Source organism: Chiloscyllium punctatum, chromosome 2 (genome assembly GCF_047496795.1).
Source record: "Chiloscyllium punctatum isolate Juve2018m chromosome 2, sChiPun1.3, whole genome shotgun sequence".
Taxonomy (NCBI): domain Eukaryota; kingdom Metazoa; phylum Chordata; class Chondrichthyes; order Orectolobiformes; family Hemiscylliidae; genus Chiloscyllium; species Chiloscyllium punctatum.
Window position 1 is genome coordinate 10,567,208 of NC_092740.1, and position 14,883 is coordinate 10,582,090.

Here is a 14,883-nt window from a genome sequence, read left to right on the forward strand (position 1 = left end):
TGGAATGGTCTCTAAATTCCAGTCATGTCTCTCTCTCTCTCTCTCTCTCTCTGTTTGTCTCTCTCTCTCTCCTTCTATCTCTCTCTCTCTCTCTCTTTGTGCCTCTCTGTCTCTGTCCTTCTCACTGCCTCCTGCCTGAGACCAACTGGAAGAGCCCAGGAGAAGGAGCCAACCCAAGAGCTCCCAGACCAGGTGGAGCCTGTCCCCATTGAGCTGTCAGGGCAGTGACACATCAGAACGTTGTTCCTCACCTTCCACTTTCAGGCGTGTTCCTTTTCCAGATCCAAACTTGTCAATATTGAGCTCCACACGACACCGATAGGAACCACCATCCTCCTGGCTCAGTCCCTCCATCATTATTGAGGCATCTTTGTTGCTGAGGTTCCCCACGAATCTGAATCGATTCCCACCGTCCCACTGTATCACATTCTCACACAGCTCACCCTGGGAATGGTCTGGACCAGGAACCGTCCACTTAAAGATTAAAGCTCGTGTTTCCTCCTTGTACCATAAGATGGAGCCGGTGAGTGTGAGGTTAGTGTCAGGGTGGGTGAAGCTGCAGGGTAAGACAGCGGTGCCTCCTTCCTCAGCCCTCACTTCATCCGCGATTGTCATTGACCAACCATTAGCAGAATCCGCTGTGAAGGGAGAGAGAGAGAGAGGATATGAACACAGCACAGACACCAAACAGTGAGGTAAAACACTGAATCTGTTATTTAGTGAGAAAAGATATAATATGATACAATAGTGGTTTCTGAACAGACTAGTGACAGAGTGGAATGAGCTTCGGGCTGGATACAACAGAGGGCTTCAGGTGGTTTGTAAACATCCTGAGGTTAGACTGTGGGGGGTTGTTGCTCTTGGTTGAAGAGAGGGTTTGGTGCCTGAGAGTTATCTGAACTCTCCATTGTTCCAGGAGACCCAGAGTGATCTGAAGAGCAGGACTCAGGGCCCTCTCTGCAGAACCTTTTCTATTTCCCATCACTTTCTACTCTATTACCCAGCCAGCCTTCAGCAACCTGGCCCATTCATCAGTCACAGCAGAGGGATGGGGGATGCAGTGGAAGCATTGTGGGGGTGGGGGTGGAGGTGGAGACAGACAGACATGAAGATGGAAAAAAAGTAAACTGAAGTAAAAAAGTAAACTCATCATTGTGCGAGAGAACTCCTATCTCGTTAAAGGAAGTTATGACTGGTAATGATTTAACCTGAGAGTCACTCTGCCTCAGACAATGGGCAAGGTTGAGAAGATTCGAACTTCATGGTCACCGCAGACAATATGGGAATTACACATCCCTTGTTGGCATCACTCCACATCACAGACCAACTGTCCAGCCAACTGAGCTAACTGACATTGAGAAGGCAATCCAAGTAAATCCAGAAGGCAGTGTGAATATCGTCAAGTGAGGGCATAAGGGAGTGTGGCATGGCTGGATGGCATTTACTTGCGAGTAAGGCAGACGAGCTGAGGGTGTAGATTAATGAGTGGGGATGAGATATTGTTGTTATCACAGAGACATGGTTGAGGGTGTGACAGGATTGATAGCACAATGTTTTGGGCTATTGAAATGTGAGATGAGACATGTAGGGGTAGGGGGAATGTCAAAGAGGAGGGGGTGTTGCAACATTGATGAAGGAGTTAATCACTGACATAAGATGGATGATATCTTAGAATGTTCCTCAAATGCGGTCTCATGGATCAATGTAAAAACAAACCTCCATCACTACACTCTGTCTCTTACCATCAAGCAAATTTTGTATCCAACTGGCATTCTCTCCCTGAATCCCATGCCACCTAACTTCACTAATTAGTCCACCATGTGGAACTTTGACAACAGCTTTACACAAGTTCATGTAAACAATATCTCCCCTTCTGCCCTCACTGGTCTTTTGGTTACATTTTCAAAAAGCTCAGTCAAGTTTGTGACACATGATTTCCCCTGCACAAAGCCACTTTTATGTTTTTGAAGACCTCCAACACTTCCTCTTCAGTAAAGTGAGTTGCTTTCAAGACATTAATATTTATTTGCCTGAGTTCCCTTGCATCAATTTCTTTCTCCACAGTAAAAACTGGTGCAAAATATTTGACAATAGACAATAGACAAAAGACAATAGGTGCAGGAGTAGGCCATTCTGCCCTTCGAGCCTGCACCACCATTCAATATGATCATGACTGATCATTCCTAATCAGTATCCTCTTCCTGCCTTATCTACAGAACCCTTGATTCCACTATCTTTGAGAGCTCTATCCAACTCTTTCTTAAATGAATCCAGAGACTGGGCCTCCACTGCCCTCTGGGGGAATGCATTCCACATAGTCACCACTCTCTGGGTGAAGAAGTTTCTCCTCATCTCTGTCCTAAATGGTCTACCCCATATTTTTAAGCTGTGTCCTCTGGTTCGGCACTCACCCATCAGCGGAAACATGTTTCCTGCTGCCAGAGTGCCCAATCCTTTCATAATCTAAGATGTCTCAATCAGATCCCCTCTCAGCCTTCTAAACTCAAGGATATACAAGCCCAGTCGCTTCAATCTTTACGTGTAAGGTAATCCCGCCATTCCAGGAATTGACCTCGTGAACCTACGCTGCACTCCCTCAATAGCCAGAATGTCTTTCCTCAAATTTGGAGACCAGAACTGCACACAGTACTCCAGGTGTGGTCTCACCAGGTCCCTGTACAGCTGCAGAAGAACCTCTTTGCTTCTTTACTCAATCCCTCTTGGTATGATGGACAGCATGCTATTAGCCTTCTTCACTACCTGCTGTACCTGCATGCTTGCCTTCATTGACTGGTGTACAAGAACACCCAGATCTCTCTGTACTGCCCCTTTACACAAATTGATTCCATTGAGGTAGTAATCTGCGTTCCGGTTCTTGCCACCAAAGTGGATAACCATACATTTATGGTAAAAACAATAACTGCAGATGCTGGAAACCAGATTCTGGATTAGTGGTGCTGGAAGAGCACAGCAGTTCAGGCAGCATCCAAGTAGCTTCGGAATCAACGTTTCGGGCAAAAACCCTTCATCAGCAATTATTCCTGATGAAGGGCTTTTGCCTGAAACGTCGATTTCGAAGCTCCTTGGATGCTGCCTGAACTGCTGTGCTCTTCCAGCACCACTAATCCAGAACCATACATTTTTCCACATTAAACTGCATCTGCCATGCACCTGCCCACTCCCCTAACTTGTCCAGGTCACCCTGTAATCTCCTAACATCCTCATCACATTTCACCCTGCCACCCAGCTTTATATCATCAGCAAATTTGCGAATGTTATTGCTGATACCATCTTCGATATCATTAACATATATTGTAAAAAGCTGCGGTCCCAACACGGATCACTGCGGTACCCCACTGGTCACTGCCTGCCATTCTGAAATGGAGCCGTTTATCATTACCCTTTGTTTCCTATCAGCCAACCAATTTTCAATCCAATCTAGTCCTTTGCCCCCAATACCATGTGCCCTAATTTTGCTCCCTAACCTCCTATGTAGAACTTTATCAAAAGCTTTCTGAAAGTCCAGGTACACTACATCTACTGGATCTCCCACATCTATCTTCAGAGTTACACCTGCAAAAAATTCAAGAAGATTAGTCAAGCTTGATTTCCCCTTCATAAATTCATGCTGACTCTGTCCTCTCCTGTTACTATGCAGATGTGCCATAATTTCATCCTTTATAATAGACTCCAGCATCTTTCCCACCACTGAGGTCAGACTAACTGGTCTATAATTTCCTGCTTTCTCTCTCCCACCTTTCTTAAAAAGTGGTAGAACATTTGCCAACCTCCAATCCTCAGGAACCGACCCCAAATCTATCGAACTCTGGAAAATAATCACCAACGCATCCACGATTTCCCGAGCCACCTCCTTCAGTACCCTGGGATGTAGACCATCAGGCCCCGGGGACTTATCAACCTTCAGACCTAACAGTCTCTCCAACACCAAATCCTGGCAAATATAAATTCCCTTAAGTTCAGGTCCTTCAGCCACTGTTACCTCCGGGAGATTGCTTGTGTCTTCCCCAGTGAATACAGATCTGAAGTACCCATTTAATTCTTCTGCCATTTCTTTGTTCCCCGTAATATATTCCCCTGTTTCTGACTTCAAGGGCCCAATTTTAGTCCTAACCATTTTTTTGCCTTGCACATACCTAAACAAGCTTTTCCTATCCTCCTTTATATTATTGGCCAGTTTACCTTCATACCTCATTTTTCCCCTGCGTATTTCCTTCTTAATAATCCTCTGTTGATCTTTAAAAGGTTCCCAATCGTCAGTTTTCCAACTTATCTTTGCTATGTTATACTTTTTCTCTTTTAACTTTATATGTTTCTTCACTTCCCTCATCAGCTACGGCCACCCATGCCTCCTCCTAGGATCTTTCTTCCTTTTAGGAATGAACTGATCCTGCAACTTCTGTATTATACACAGAAATATCCACCATTGTTCCTCCATGGTCATCCCTGCTAAGGTATTGCACCATTGACCTTTGGCCAGCTCCTCCCTCATAGCTCCATAGTTCCCTTTATTCAACAGAAGTCCTGTCACTTCCGACTGTCACTTCTGACTAGGAAGCTTTTAAAGAACAACGGAGGAGACAAAGGTTAATCCAGGATATTTAGCATGAATTTGTTTTGGATATCTCCCCCCTCTCCTCTGGTTCTACACATAGATGACCTCATTGATCTTGAAGAGGCCCTATTCCCTCCCTGGTTGCTCTCTGGCTTCTAATGACTTTGTAGAATATCGTTGGCTTATCCTCAGCCTTATCTGCTGAGGTTCTCTGATGTCCACTTTTTGCACTCCTGATATCCCTCATAAGAATGCCCCGATACCCCTTACACTCTTCAAGAGATTCACTTGATCCCAGTTGTCTACACCTAAGACATGACTCTTTCATATTCTTAACCAGAGCCTCAATATATTTACTCATCCATTGTTCCCTCATCTTACTGGCCTTACCCTTCACTCTAACAGGAGGACAGTGTCTCTGAACCCTTGTGATTTCACTTGCCAATCATCCCTTTACCTGTTACCCTATTGTTCAAGGGTGGTCGTGATAAACCAGGACAGTACAAGCCAGTGAAGACAACATCAATGGTGGGGAAAATATTGGAAATCATTCTGAGGGACAGAATGAATCATTACTTGGAGAGACAAAGGTTAATCCAGGATATTTAGCATGAATTTGTAAAGGAATTTGATTGAGTTGGATTTGATGGAATCTTAGAGGAGGTGTCTAGGTATGAAGATGAGAATAATACAGTTGATGTCGTCTACAGTGACTTCAGTAAGCTTCACTTAAGGATGTCTCACTCAACTGAATCTCAGCATTTTCACCAGATAGGATTCTCTCTGTCTCTCTATGAAATGCATTAACATAAACCAACTCATTGACTCTTTCTCTCCCTCTTCCTTTGAGTACTGAAACAGCTTCAGACTTATTTTCAACGCTGATGATCTGGAGATTTTTTTACAACTCTCAACCTGGAGACTTTCGGAATTTTTTTAAAACAACTATTCTTCCGACTACTGTTCTTCTGAACTCAGCTGACTGGTGGTATTCAAAAATCTGTTTGTATCGACTGTAAAACTCACCTTGGTAAATATTCAGCAATGAACGCTCCAGGTCACTTATCTCCAGGACATGGGCGGCACGGTGGCACAGTGGTTAGCACTGCTGCCTCACAGCGCCTGAGACCTGCGTTCAATTCTCGCCTCAGGCGACTGACTGTGTGGAGTTTGCACGTTCTCCCCGTGTCTGCGTGGGTTTCCTCCGGGTGCTCTGGTTTCCTCCCACAGTCCAAAGATGTGCAGGCCAGGTGAATTGGCCATGCTAAATTGCCCATAGTGTTAGGTAAGGGGTAAATGTAGATGTAGGGGTATGGGTGGGTTACGCTTCGGCGGGGCGGTGTGGACTTGTTGGGCCGAAGGGCCTGTTTCCACACTGTAAGTAATCTAATCTAATCTAATCTAGACACTTTCTCAGTGTCTTTACTTCAATGTTCCAGATCACATTCTGACCCTTTGTTTCAAATGAACAAGTCACTTTCACTGAACTGAAACCTAAAATCTCTTTTCACTCCACTTTTGAACCCACATTCTGAGTGAACAATAATATTTTATAAACTGCCATCCCACTGTGCCCTCTAGTTCTTGATCCCTTCATGAGTGGGTACGGTCTCTCTATCTACACTATCCTGACCCTTCATGAGTGGGTACAGTCTCTCTATTGACACTATCCTGACCCTTCATGAGTGGGTACAGTCTCTCTCTATCTACACTATCCTGACCCTTCATGAGTGGGTACGGTCTCTCTCTATCTACACTATCCTGACCCTTCATGAGTGGGTACAGTCTCTCTCTATCTACACTATCCTGACCCTTCATGAGTGGGTACGGTCTCTCTCTATCTACACTATCCTGACCCTTCATGAGTGGGTACAGTCTCTCTCTATCTACACTATCCTGACCCTTCATGAGTGGGTACAGTCTCTCTATTGACACTATCCTGACCCTTCATGAGTTTGAACATCTCAATCAAATCTTCCCTCAGCCTTCCCTTTGGCCCAAATCCATTCTGACCTCAGTTATTCTGATGTCTCCAATTGTGAAGTTCAAGGGGAAACATTCTATCCACTCTATCTAAAGATTGTATGATTTGAAATATCTCTGTTCAATTATCCCTTTATTATGTTCTTCTCTTCGATGCAAAAATAACAGGCACACACAGGATCAGTGTGTATGTGAAACAATAATGTGTGTTTTTATGTGAAGGGAATATTTTGATTGACTGGGATGTGATGTTTATTGTCAATCTGACTTCGATTTTGCTGCTTCAGACTGTCTAACAAGTCATGGGGCTGACCCATCATATGCTGATGAAGTATGTAATGATTGACAGCAGTTTAAGGTGTATGTTGTCACAACATCTCCTATGTAATAAAGTGTTATAATTGACTCCCAACTTTCTCTTAAAGGGCCATCTAGCGAATTAGGATCCATTCATGATGACAATCTCTGGTAGAGTCCTGAGTAGGCTGAAGGCAAAATGTGACTTGAAGTGGGGACACTCCCCACTGCACCACAACAATGTCCTACATATTGAACAGGACATAAGCTCAATGTCAAGATCACTTAGCTCACCAAGACCAGAATACTGACTCCCCGTGACAACCCAGCAATCCTCCCTCCCTTATGGCCCGATAGGTTACAGTGCTGAAGCCAGAGGCAGCTAGACCCAACGACATTGGAAAAGCTTCGAAAAAAGATTGACATGAATTGTACGAGATTGGAGTGGTTTACTAGGAGATTCCATGAGGGAAGATTATTGCTACAAAACCACATATTGAAGCAGTGAAGAAAGACAGGAACAAGGTCATTGCTCAGTATTGTACTGAAAAGTGAAGATTCTGTGTGGTTCACTCAAGACAAGTGACTGCCATTACTCGGGGGTGCAATAGCAGAGTTGTCTTGTAAGGAGGCTATAAATCTAGAGATCCAGGTCATTTTCTGGGGTAATGGAGTTCAAAGCCCTCCATCGTCGAGTTTCATTTATTTTAAATCTGGAATTAAGAATCTCATGATGACCATAAACTCTCGGGAAGGAAATTTGTTATTCTTACCTGGACGGTTCACATTGCTTAACGATGGAAAAGGAAACATTGCTATCAGCTCTTCAACACTTTGAAATTTATGTCTGATATGGAATTAATGAGACAACAGTTTTCGCTAATTATAATCTGCTAATCTTGTAGAAAAGCTTAAAGAGAAGACTTCAGGTCATACAGATGGAGCTTAGACCTGCAGATGGAGAGGTGCCAGAAGACAGGAGGAAAGCCAATGTGGTACCATGATTCAAGAAGTGAGCAAGGGATTAACCAGGTATCTACAGGCCAGTCAGTCTAACCTCAGTGGTAGGGAAACTATGGAAGCAATTCTGAGGGGCAGAATTCATCTACACTTAAGAGATGGAGATGGATCAAAGGCAGACAGAATGGTTTTGTTAAGGAGAGCGAGGCAGAAGATGGGATTCGATAGGCTGTTTAGCCTGACCTCGGTTATTTGAAAGATTTTACAGAAATCATGGGACCTAGTGCTGTTCCTCACACAGCCCCTGACCCAACCTCCAGGACCCACACTCGCTTCCACTGGCCTGACACAGTGAACACCCTTCTTCAATACTGATGTACTGTCAACCCCTGTCCTGGAGACCTGACCAAGTAAGGATGGCAGAGACAAAAACAGAAATTGTGGGAAAAACTCAGCAGGTACAGTGGCATCTCTGCAGAGAAAGTAGAGTTAATGTTTTGGGTCCAGTGACACATCTTCAGACATAAAATGATCAAAAAAGGTGGACCGAGAGGAGTGTGGATCTTGCAGCTGCTCCTGAGATTCAGATTTATTTCCAGATTTACTTTGAGATTTCTTACGTTTATTAAATTTCATTAATATAAGCTTTTTATTTGATTCATTTTTAGCTCTTTTCTCGTCAAAAATGCAAAAGAAGCAAAACAACCTCACACAATTTTTTATGAAATGGAGTTTTCTCAATGGAAGTTTTGGACAGGCCCACATGTGGACTGTTCAGTCTTTTTCCACTATGAAATTATGAGAGAGATGTTTTTAAACTCACTAAAGCAATTTTTTTTTTTAATTGCTGAGGAATGTTTTGTTTCAAACCTAGTTGTGTTTACACACCTCTTGGACAGGCTGACACGTGGGATTTTATTTTTAATCAGAACATTGATAGCTGGGGCTGGACCACTTGTGCTTAATATTAACTCTTTGGATAAAGAAAGGTTTATCTTTGGATAAAGAAAGGTAGTTTATTTTAGAGATAATATGCTATTGTAAGTTGCTTCTTTTTAGACTTAATGACATTGCAGGCATACAAGAGACACAGAGTTAGATGGCCAGTAGATTTTGAGAGGTGATAACACAGCAGGATCAGTCAGATAGAAGGATGACTGTCAGGAAAGGTAAGAAGGTAGTTCAGAAATCTCTCGTACTGTTGAAAGGATAGTCTCTCAGAGGAAATTAGGAGGGACAGTCAGATCTTGGGCTGTAAGAATGAATCTTATGTTTGGAGGGGTTTGACAAATTTAAAAGAATAATTGTTGTCGGTGATTCTCCTGTCAAGGGCACAGATAGGAGGTTCCGCAGCAGTGAGCATGAATCTAGGATATTATACTGTTTTCTTGGTGCTAGGATTAAGGACATTGCAAAATGTTTGACACATTCTGTTAAAGGGAAGAGTGAGATACTGGAAGTTTTTGTACACATTGAAGGGAAAGAATAAAAGCTTTACAAAGTGAATATCAGAGGTTAGGTAGAAGATTTAAAAACTAGACCCTCAAAAGTAGTAATCTCTAATTTACTCCCAGGGCCAAGCTCAGATGAGGGAACAAAAGGATAAAGGAGACAAATCAATGGCAGAAGAGGTGGTGTAATGTTCAGGGATTCAGATTCTTGGATCACTGCGATCTCTTCTGAGTCTGAAAAGACCGTTCACAAAGGATGGTTTCAACTGTACTGCTTTCGGGAACAATGGGTGAATAAAGAGATAGAGGTTCCAGTCAGGGATAGGACAGAATCATACACTAAATATAAACAACTGGGTCCAAATGGATCTCTTGCACTGTATAATGAGTGTCAGGCCATTCATAAGAGGGAGATCAGGAAGTCAAAGAAAGGATATGGGATAACCTCAACAAATAAGGTTAAGGATAATCCAAAGGGATTGTGTAAGTACATTAAGACCAAGACAGCAACAAGAGATAGAGTGTAAGTCTCCTTAAAAAACAAAGAGATTGCCTTTGTGTTTTAGATTCCCTACAATGTGGGTGGCACGGTGGCACAGTGGTTAGCACAGCTGCCTCACAGCGCCAGAGACCCGGGTTCAATTCTACGCCTCAGGCGACTGTCTGTGTGGAGTTTGCACATTCTCCCCGTGTCTGCGTGGGTCTCCTCCGGGTGCTCCGGTTTCCTCCCACAGTCCACAAAATGTGCACATTTGGTGAATTGGCTAAGCTAAAATTGACCGTAGTGTTAGGTGAAGGGATAAATGTACAGGCCCTTTGGACCAACAAGTCCACACCGACCTGCCAAAGTGCAACCCACCCAGACTCATTTCCACTGACTAATGCACCTCACACTATGGGCAACGTAGCATGGCCAATTCACCGAACCTGCACATCTTTGGACTGTGGGAGGAAACCCTCACCACACAGGGAGAACACGCAAACTCCAGCTGCCTGAGGCTGGAATTGAACTCAGGTCCCTGGTGCCAGTGCTAACCACTGAGCCATCATGCCACCCCTCAGGAGATGGGAGAGATATCAAATGAATATTTTGTGTCAGTTTTTACTGTGTAGAAAGAATTGGAGGCTAGAGAACTCTGAGAAATAAATATTGATGTTTTGAAAACAGCTTGTAATACAGAAGAGGAATTGTTAGAGGTCTTTGAAAATATAAATATATATCTCTGAGACGTGATCTACTCAATCCCAGGACATTGTCAGAAGTGAAGAGGAAATTGCTGGGCCCCCTCCAGGAACATTTGTATCATCCATAAATAACAGTCAGGTGCTGAATGACTGGAGAGTGGCTCATGTTCAAGAAGGAATGTCAGGAGAAGCCTGGGAACTTCAGACCTGTGAGTCTGACTTCGGTGGTGAGTAAGTTGTTCTGAAAGTTTGGATTTATATGCATTTGGAGAGGCAAGGAATGATTCGGGATAGTCAGCATGGGTTTGTGCAAGGGATATCGTGTCTCACAAACTTGATGGAGGTTTTTGAAGAAGTAAACATGAAAATTGATGAGGGCAGAGGGGTAAACATTGTTTACTTAGAATTTGGTAAATCCTTTGACAAGGCTCCGCATGGTAGACTAATTAGTGAAGTTAGATCCCATGGGATTCAGGGTGAGCTTGGCAAGTGGATGCACAATTGGCTGAAAGGCAGAAGACAGAGAGTGACGGTGGAGGGAGGGTTTTGTTCTGGAGGCCTGTGACCAGCAGTGTTCCACGGGGATCAGTGCTGGGCCCACTTTTATCAGTCACTTATATGTACAATTTCGAAGAGACTACAAAGAGCATGTTTTGCAAGTTTGTGGTTGATACCAAAATTGATAGAATATTGAACAGTGAAGAAGGTTATCTTAGAATACAAAAAAATCTTAATCAAATGGTCAATGGGCTGAAGAGTGACAGATGGAGTTTAAGATAAGTGTGAGGTGTTGCACTTTGGGAAAACAAACAAAGGGAAGACTTACACAATTAAAAGTAGGGCCTTGGGTAGTGCTGAAGAACAGAGACCTAGGGATTCAGGTACAGAATTCTTCCAAATTTGCATCATCTCTGTATATGGTGGTTCAGCACACTTGCCTTCATTGATTAGACCTTTTTCAATCGGAGTTGGGATGTTATGTTCAGGTTGGACAGGATGCTGGTGAGGCCTCTATTGTGTCCAGTTCTGGTCACCCTGTTATTGCAAGGATATCATTTAGCTGGAGAAGAGATTTACCAGGATGTTGCAAATAAAGCAGGCCTTGAGTTATTGGAAGAGTCCGGAGCGACTAGGACATTTCTCACTGGGGCGTACAAGATTGAGAGGTGACCTTATCAAGATCGATAAAAGCATGAGGAATATAGATAAGGTGAATGGCAGGTGTCTTTTTGCTCATGTGGGAGATTTCAAGACTGAGGCATATCTTTAAGGTGAGAGGAGAAAGATTTTAAAAAGACATAAGGAAGGAGGCTGAGGGGTGACCTTATAAAGGTTTACGAAATTACGAAAGGCATGAATAGGATAATTAGGCAAAATCTTTTCCCTGGTGTTGGAGAGTCCAGAACTAGAGGGCGTAGGTTTAGGGTGAGAGGGGAAAGATATAAAACAGACTTCACGCAGAGGGTGGTATCTGTATGGAATGAGCTGCCAGACGAAGTGGTGTAGGCTGGTACAATTGCAACATTTAAGAGGCATTTGGATGGGTATATGAATAGGAAGTGTTTGGAGGGATATAGGCCGGGTGCTGGAAGGTGGAACTAGATTGGGTTGGGATATCTGGTCGGCCTGGACGGGTTGGACCGAAGGGTCTGTTTCCATGCTGCACATCTCTATGACTCTATGCCTCTAAGGGGCAGTTTTTATTTTACATAGAGAGTGGTTTATGTGGAATAAACTTCCAGAGGAAATGGTGGATGTGGGGACAGTTACAACGTTTAAAAGGCATTTAGATAATTTCATGAAAAAGAAATGATTGGAGGGATATGTACAAAGCGCAGGCAGGTGGGGCTACTTTAGTTTGGGATTATGGTCAGCATGGACTCGTTGAACTGAAGGGTCTGCTCCTGTGCTGTATGACTCTATAACTGATTATAGCTGGGAAAAGGTTGGTATAGAGGCTGAAGATGGGGAGGGGGGTGAGGGGACAGGAGTAAACACTCAGTGGAAACAGACCCCAGACAGAGAGAAAAGCAATTGGACAGACAAACAAAAGGGGAAAGGTCAGCCTGGGAGAATGAACAGCTGCTGATGGGGACCATTCATCACTGACAATGGATTGTTTTGGTAGTAGCCCATGTGATGACAAGGCCTGGTGTGTGGGGGTTGGGGGAAGGAGGTAGGAGAAGGTGCTGTGGCCCTAAAGTTATTCAGCTCAATATTGAGTCCAGAAGGTCACTGGGTCCCCAAAAGGTGGTGTGTGGAAATGGCAGGCAACTGGATGCTGAGAATCATTTTTTTGTGGGCAGAACATTTCTGTTCTGCAAAGTAATCACCCAGTCAGTGTTTTGTTTTCCCAATACAGAGTTAGAAGTGGACTGTGCAGAGTTGGTGGATTATGAGCAGCCCTGAGTCTGTGTGAGGTGGTGCTGATGGAGAGAGAGGGCTCAAGATTCTGCATATGGCAACACATGACACTGAGTGTGAATGGCAGATTTCATTCCCTAAATCAAGTTGTTATATTATTACCAGACCATGGGCTGCTTTCTCTTGAGAGAGAGAGAGAGAGAGAGACAACTGGTGGTGGTTTAACCTGAGGGCCACCACACCTCAGTGAGGGGAGAGTTGAGAAGGAGGGTCCTTCATGGTCACCTGAGCCAATGTGGGGATTGAACCCACACTGTTGGCATCACACTGCTTTGGAAACCAACCATCCAGCTAACTGATCCAAAGTCAGGAGGCATGGGATAGAGGGAAATTTGGCCAATTGGATAGAAAACTGGCTAACCGGTCGAAGTCAGAGAGTGGTAGTAGATGGTAAATATTCAGCATGGAGTCCAGTTACAAGTGGAGTTCCGCAGGGATCAGTTCTGGGTCCTCTGCTGTTTGTAATTTTTATTAATGACTTAGATGAGGGAGTCGAAGGGTGGGTCAGTAAATTTGCAGATGATACGAAGATAGGTGGAGTTGTGGACAGTGAGGAGGGCTGTTGTCGGCTGCAGAGGGACTTAGATATGATGCAGAGCTGGGCTGAGGAGTGGCAGATGGAGTTCAACCCTGCCAAGTGTGAAGTTGTCCATTTTGGAAGAACAAATAAGAATGCGGAATACAGGGTTAATGGTAGGGTTCTTGGTCAGGTGGAGGAACAGAGGGATCTTGGGGTCTATGTACATAGATCTTTGAAGGTTGCCACTCAGGTGGATAGAGTTTGTAAGAAGGCCTATGGAGTATTATCGTTCATTAGCAGAGGGATTGAATTCAAGAGTCGTGAGGTGATGTTGCAGCTGTACAGGACTTTGGTTAGGCCACATTTGGAGTACTGTGTGCAGTTCTGGTCGCCTCACTTTAGGAAAGATGTGGAAGCTTTGGAGAGGGTGCAGAGAAGATTTACCAGAATGTTGCCTGGAATGGAGTGTAGGTCGTACGAGGATAGGTTGAGAGTTCTCGGCCTTTTCTCGTTGGAACGGCGAAGGATGAGGGGTGACTTGATAGAGGTTTATAAGATGATCAGAGGAATAGATAGAGTAGACAGTCAGAAACTTTTTCCCCGGGTACAACAGAGTGTTACAAGGGGACATAAATTTAAGGTGAAGGGTGGAAGGTATAGGGGAGATGTCAGGGGTGGGTTCTTCACCCAGAGAGTGGTGGGGGCATGGAATGCGCTGCCCGTGGGAGTGGTAGAGTCAGATTCATTGGCGACCTTTAAGCGGCATTTGGATAGGTACATGGATGGGTGCTTAATCTAGGATAGAAGTTCGGCACAACATCGTGGGCCGAAGGGCCTGTTCTGTGCTGTATTGTTCTATTGTTCTATTGTTCTAACCCAGATTCCCTAAAGTGTATGATTGAATCAGATCAGCTTTTCTAAATCTCAACAATGGTCACATGCAACCATTAGGTTAGCTTTTTTTTAAATTCCAGATTCAAAAAAAAATTCACCTGCTGCTGGGATTTGAACCCACGGCCCCAGAATTGGGTGTCTGGATTAGTCACCCAGTGACAGTAACAGTACACCACCAACTCCTGTTTTCGCCCATGGGTGAATGCAGGGCTCGGATAGGTCCCACGTGTCTGGGATGCCTCACACAGTCAGATGGACACTGGGGGAATGATCTTAATGTCAGTATAACTTTGGGTCATTTGGAGATTGAGCTAAATATTCTCAGTGTGTCAATGTCTTTCAATACTTACATCAGAAGCACCTAAAAAATATCAGCAAAGCATAGTACATTAAATATTGAAAAAAATTCAATTTGAATCCCAAAGTTAAAATACTACAGATGCTGGACATTTTAATTAAACATCAAAATGCTGCAAACACTCAGCAGTGCAGACAATACCGATGGAGAGAAACAGGGTTAGTGTTTTAGTTCCATGTCCTTTCAGCAGAAAATCAAATCACAAAACATTCACAGAATCTGTTCCACTCTCATTGTG

At 43.9% G+C, this 14,883-nt stretch overlaps 1 protein-coding gene across 1 annotated transcript in view; it reads right to left on the reverse strand.

The window, feature by feature from the left end:
- Window positions 1-216: 216 nt before the first annotated feature.
- The window catches only part of LOC140493728 (junctional adhesion molecule-like), a 36,635-nt gene continuing 21,968 nt past the window's right edge, over window positions 217-14,883 (reverse strand). Inside the window, exon 4 of the mRNA XM_072592531.1 lies at window positions 217-638. Coding sequence (XP_072448632.1) covers window positions 217-638 — 422 coding nt within the window. The remainder of the gene's footprint in view (window positions 639-14,883) is intronic.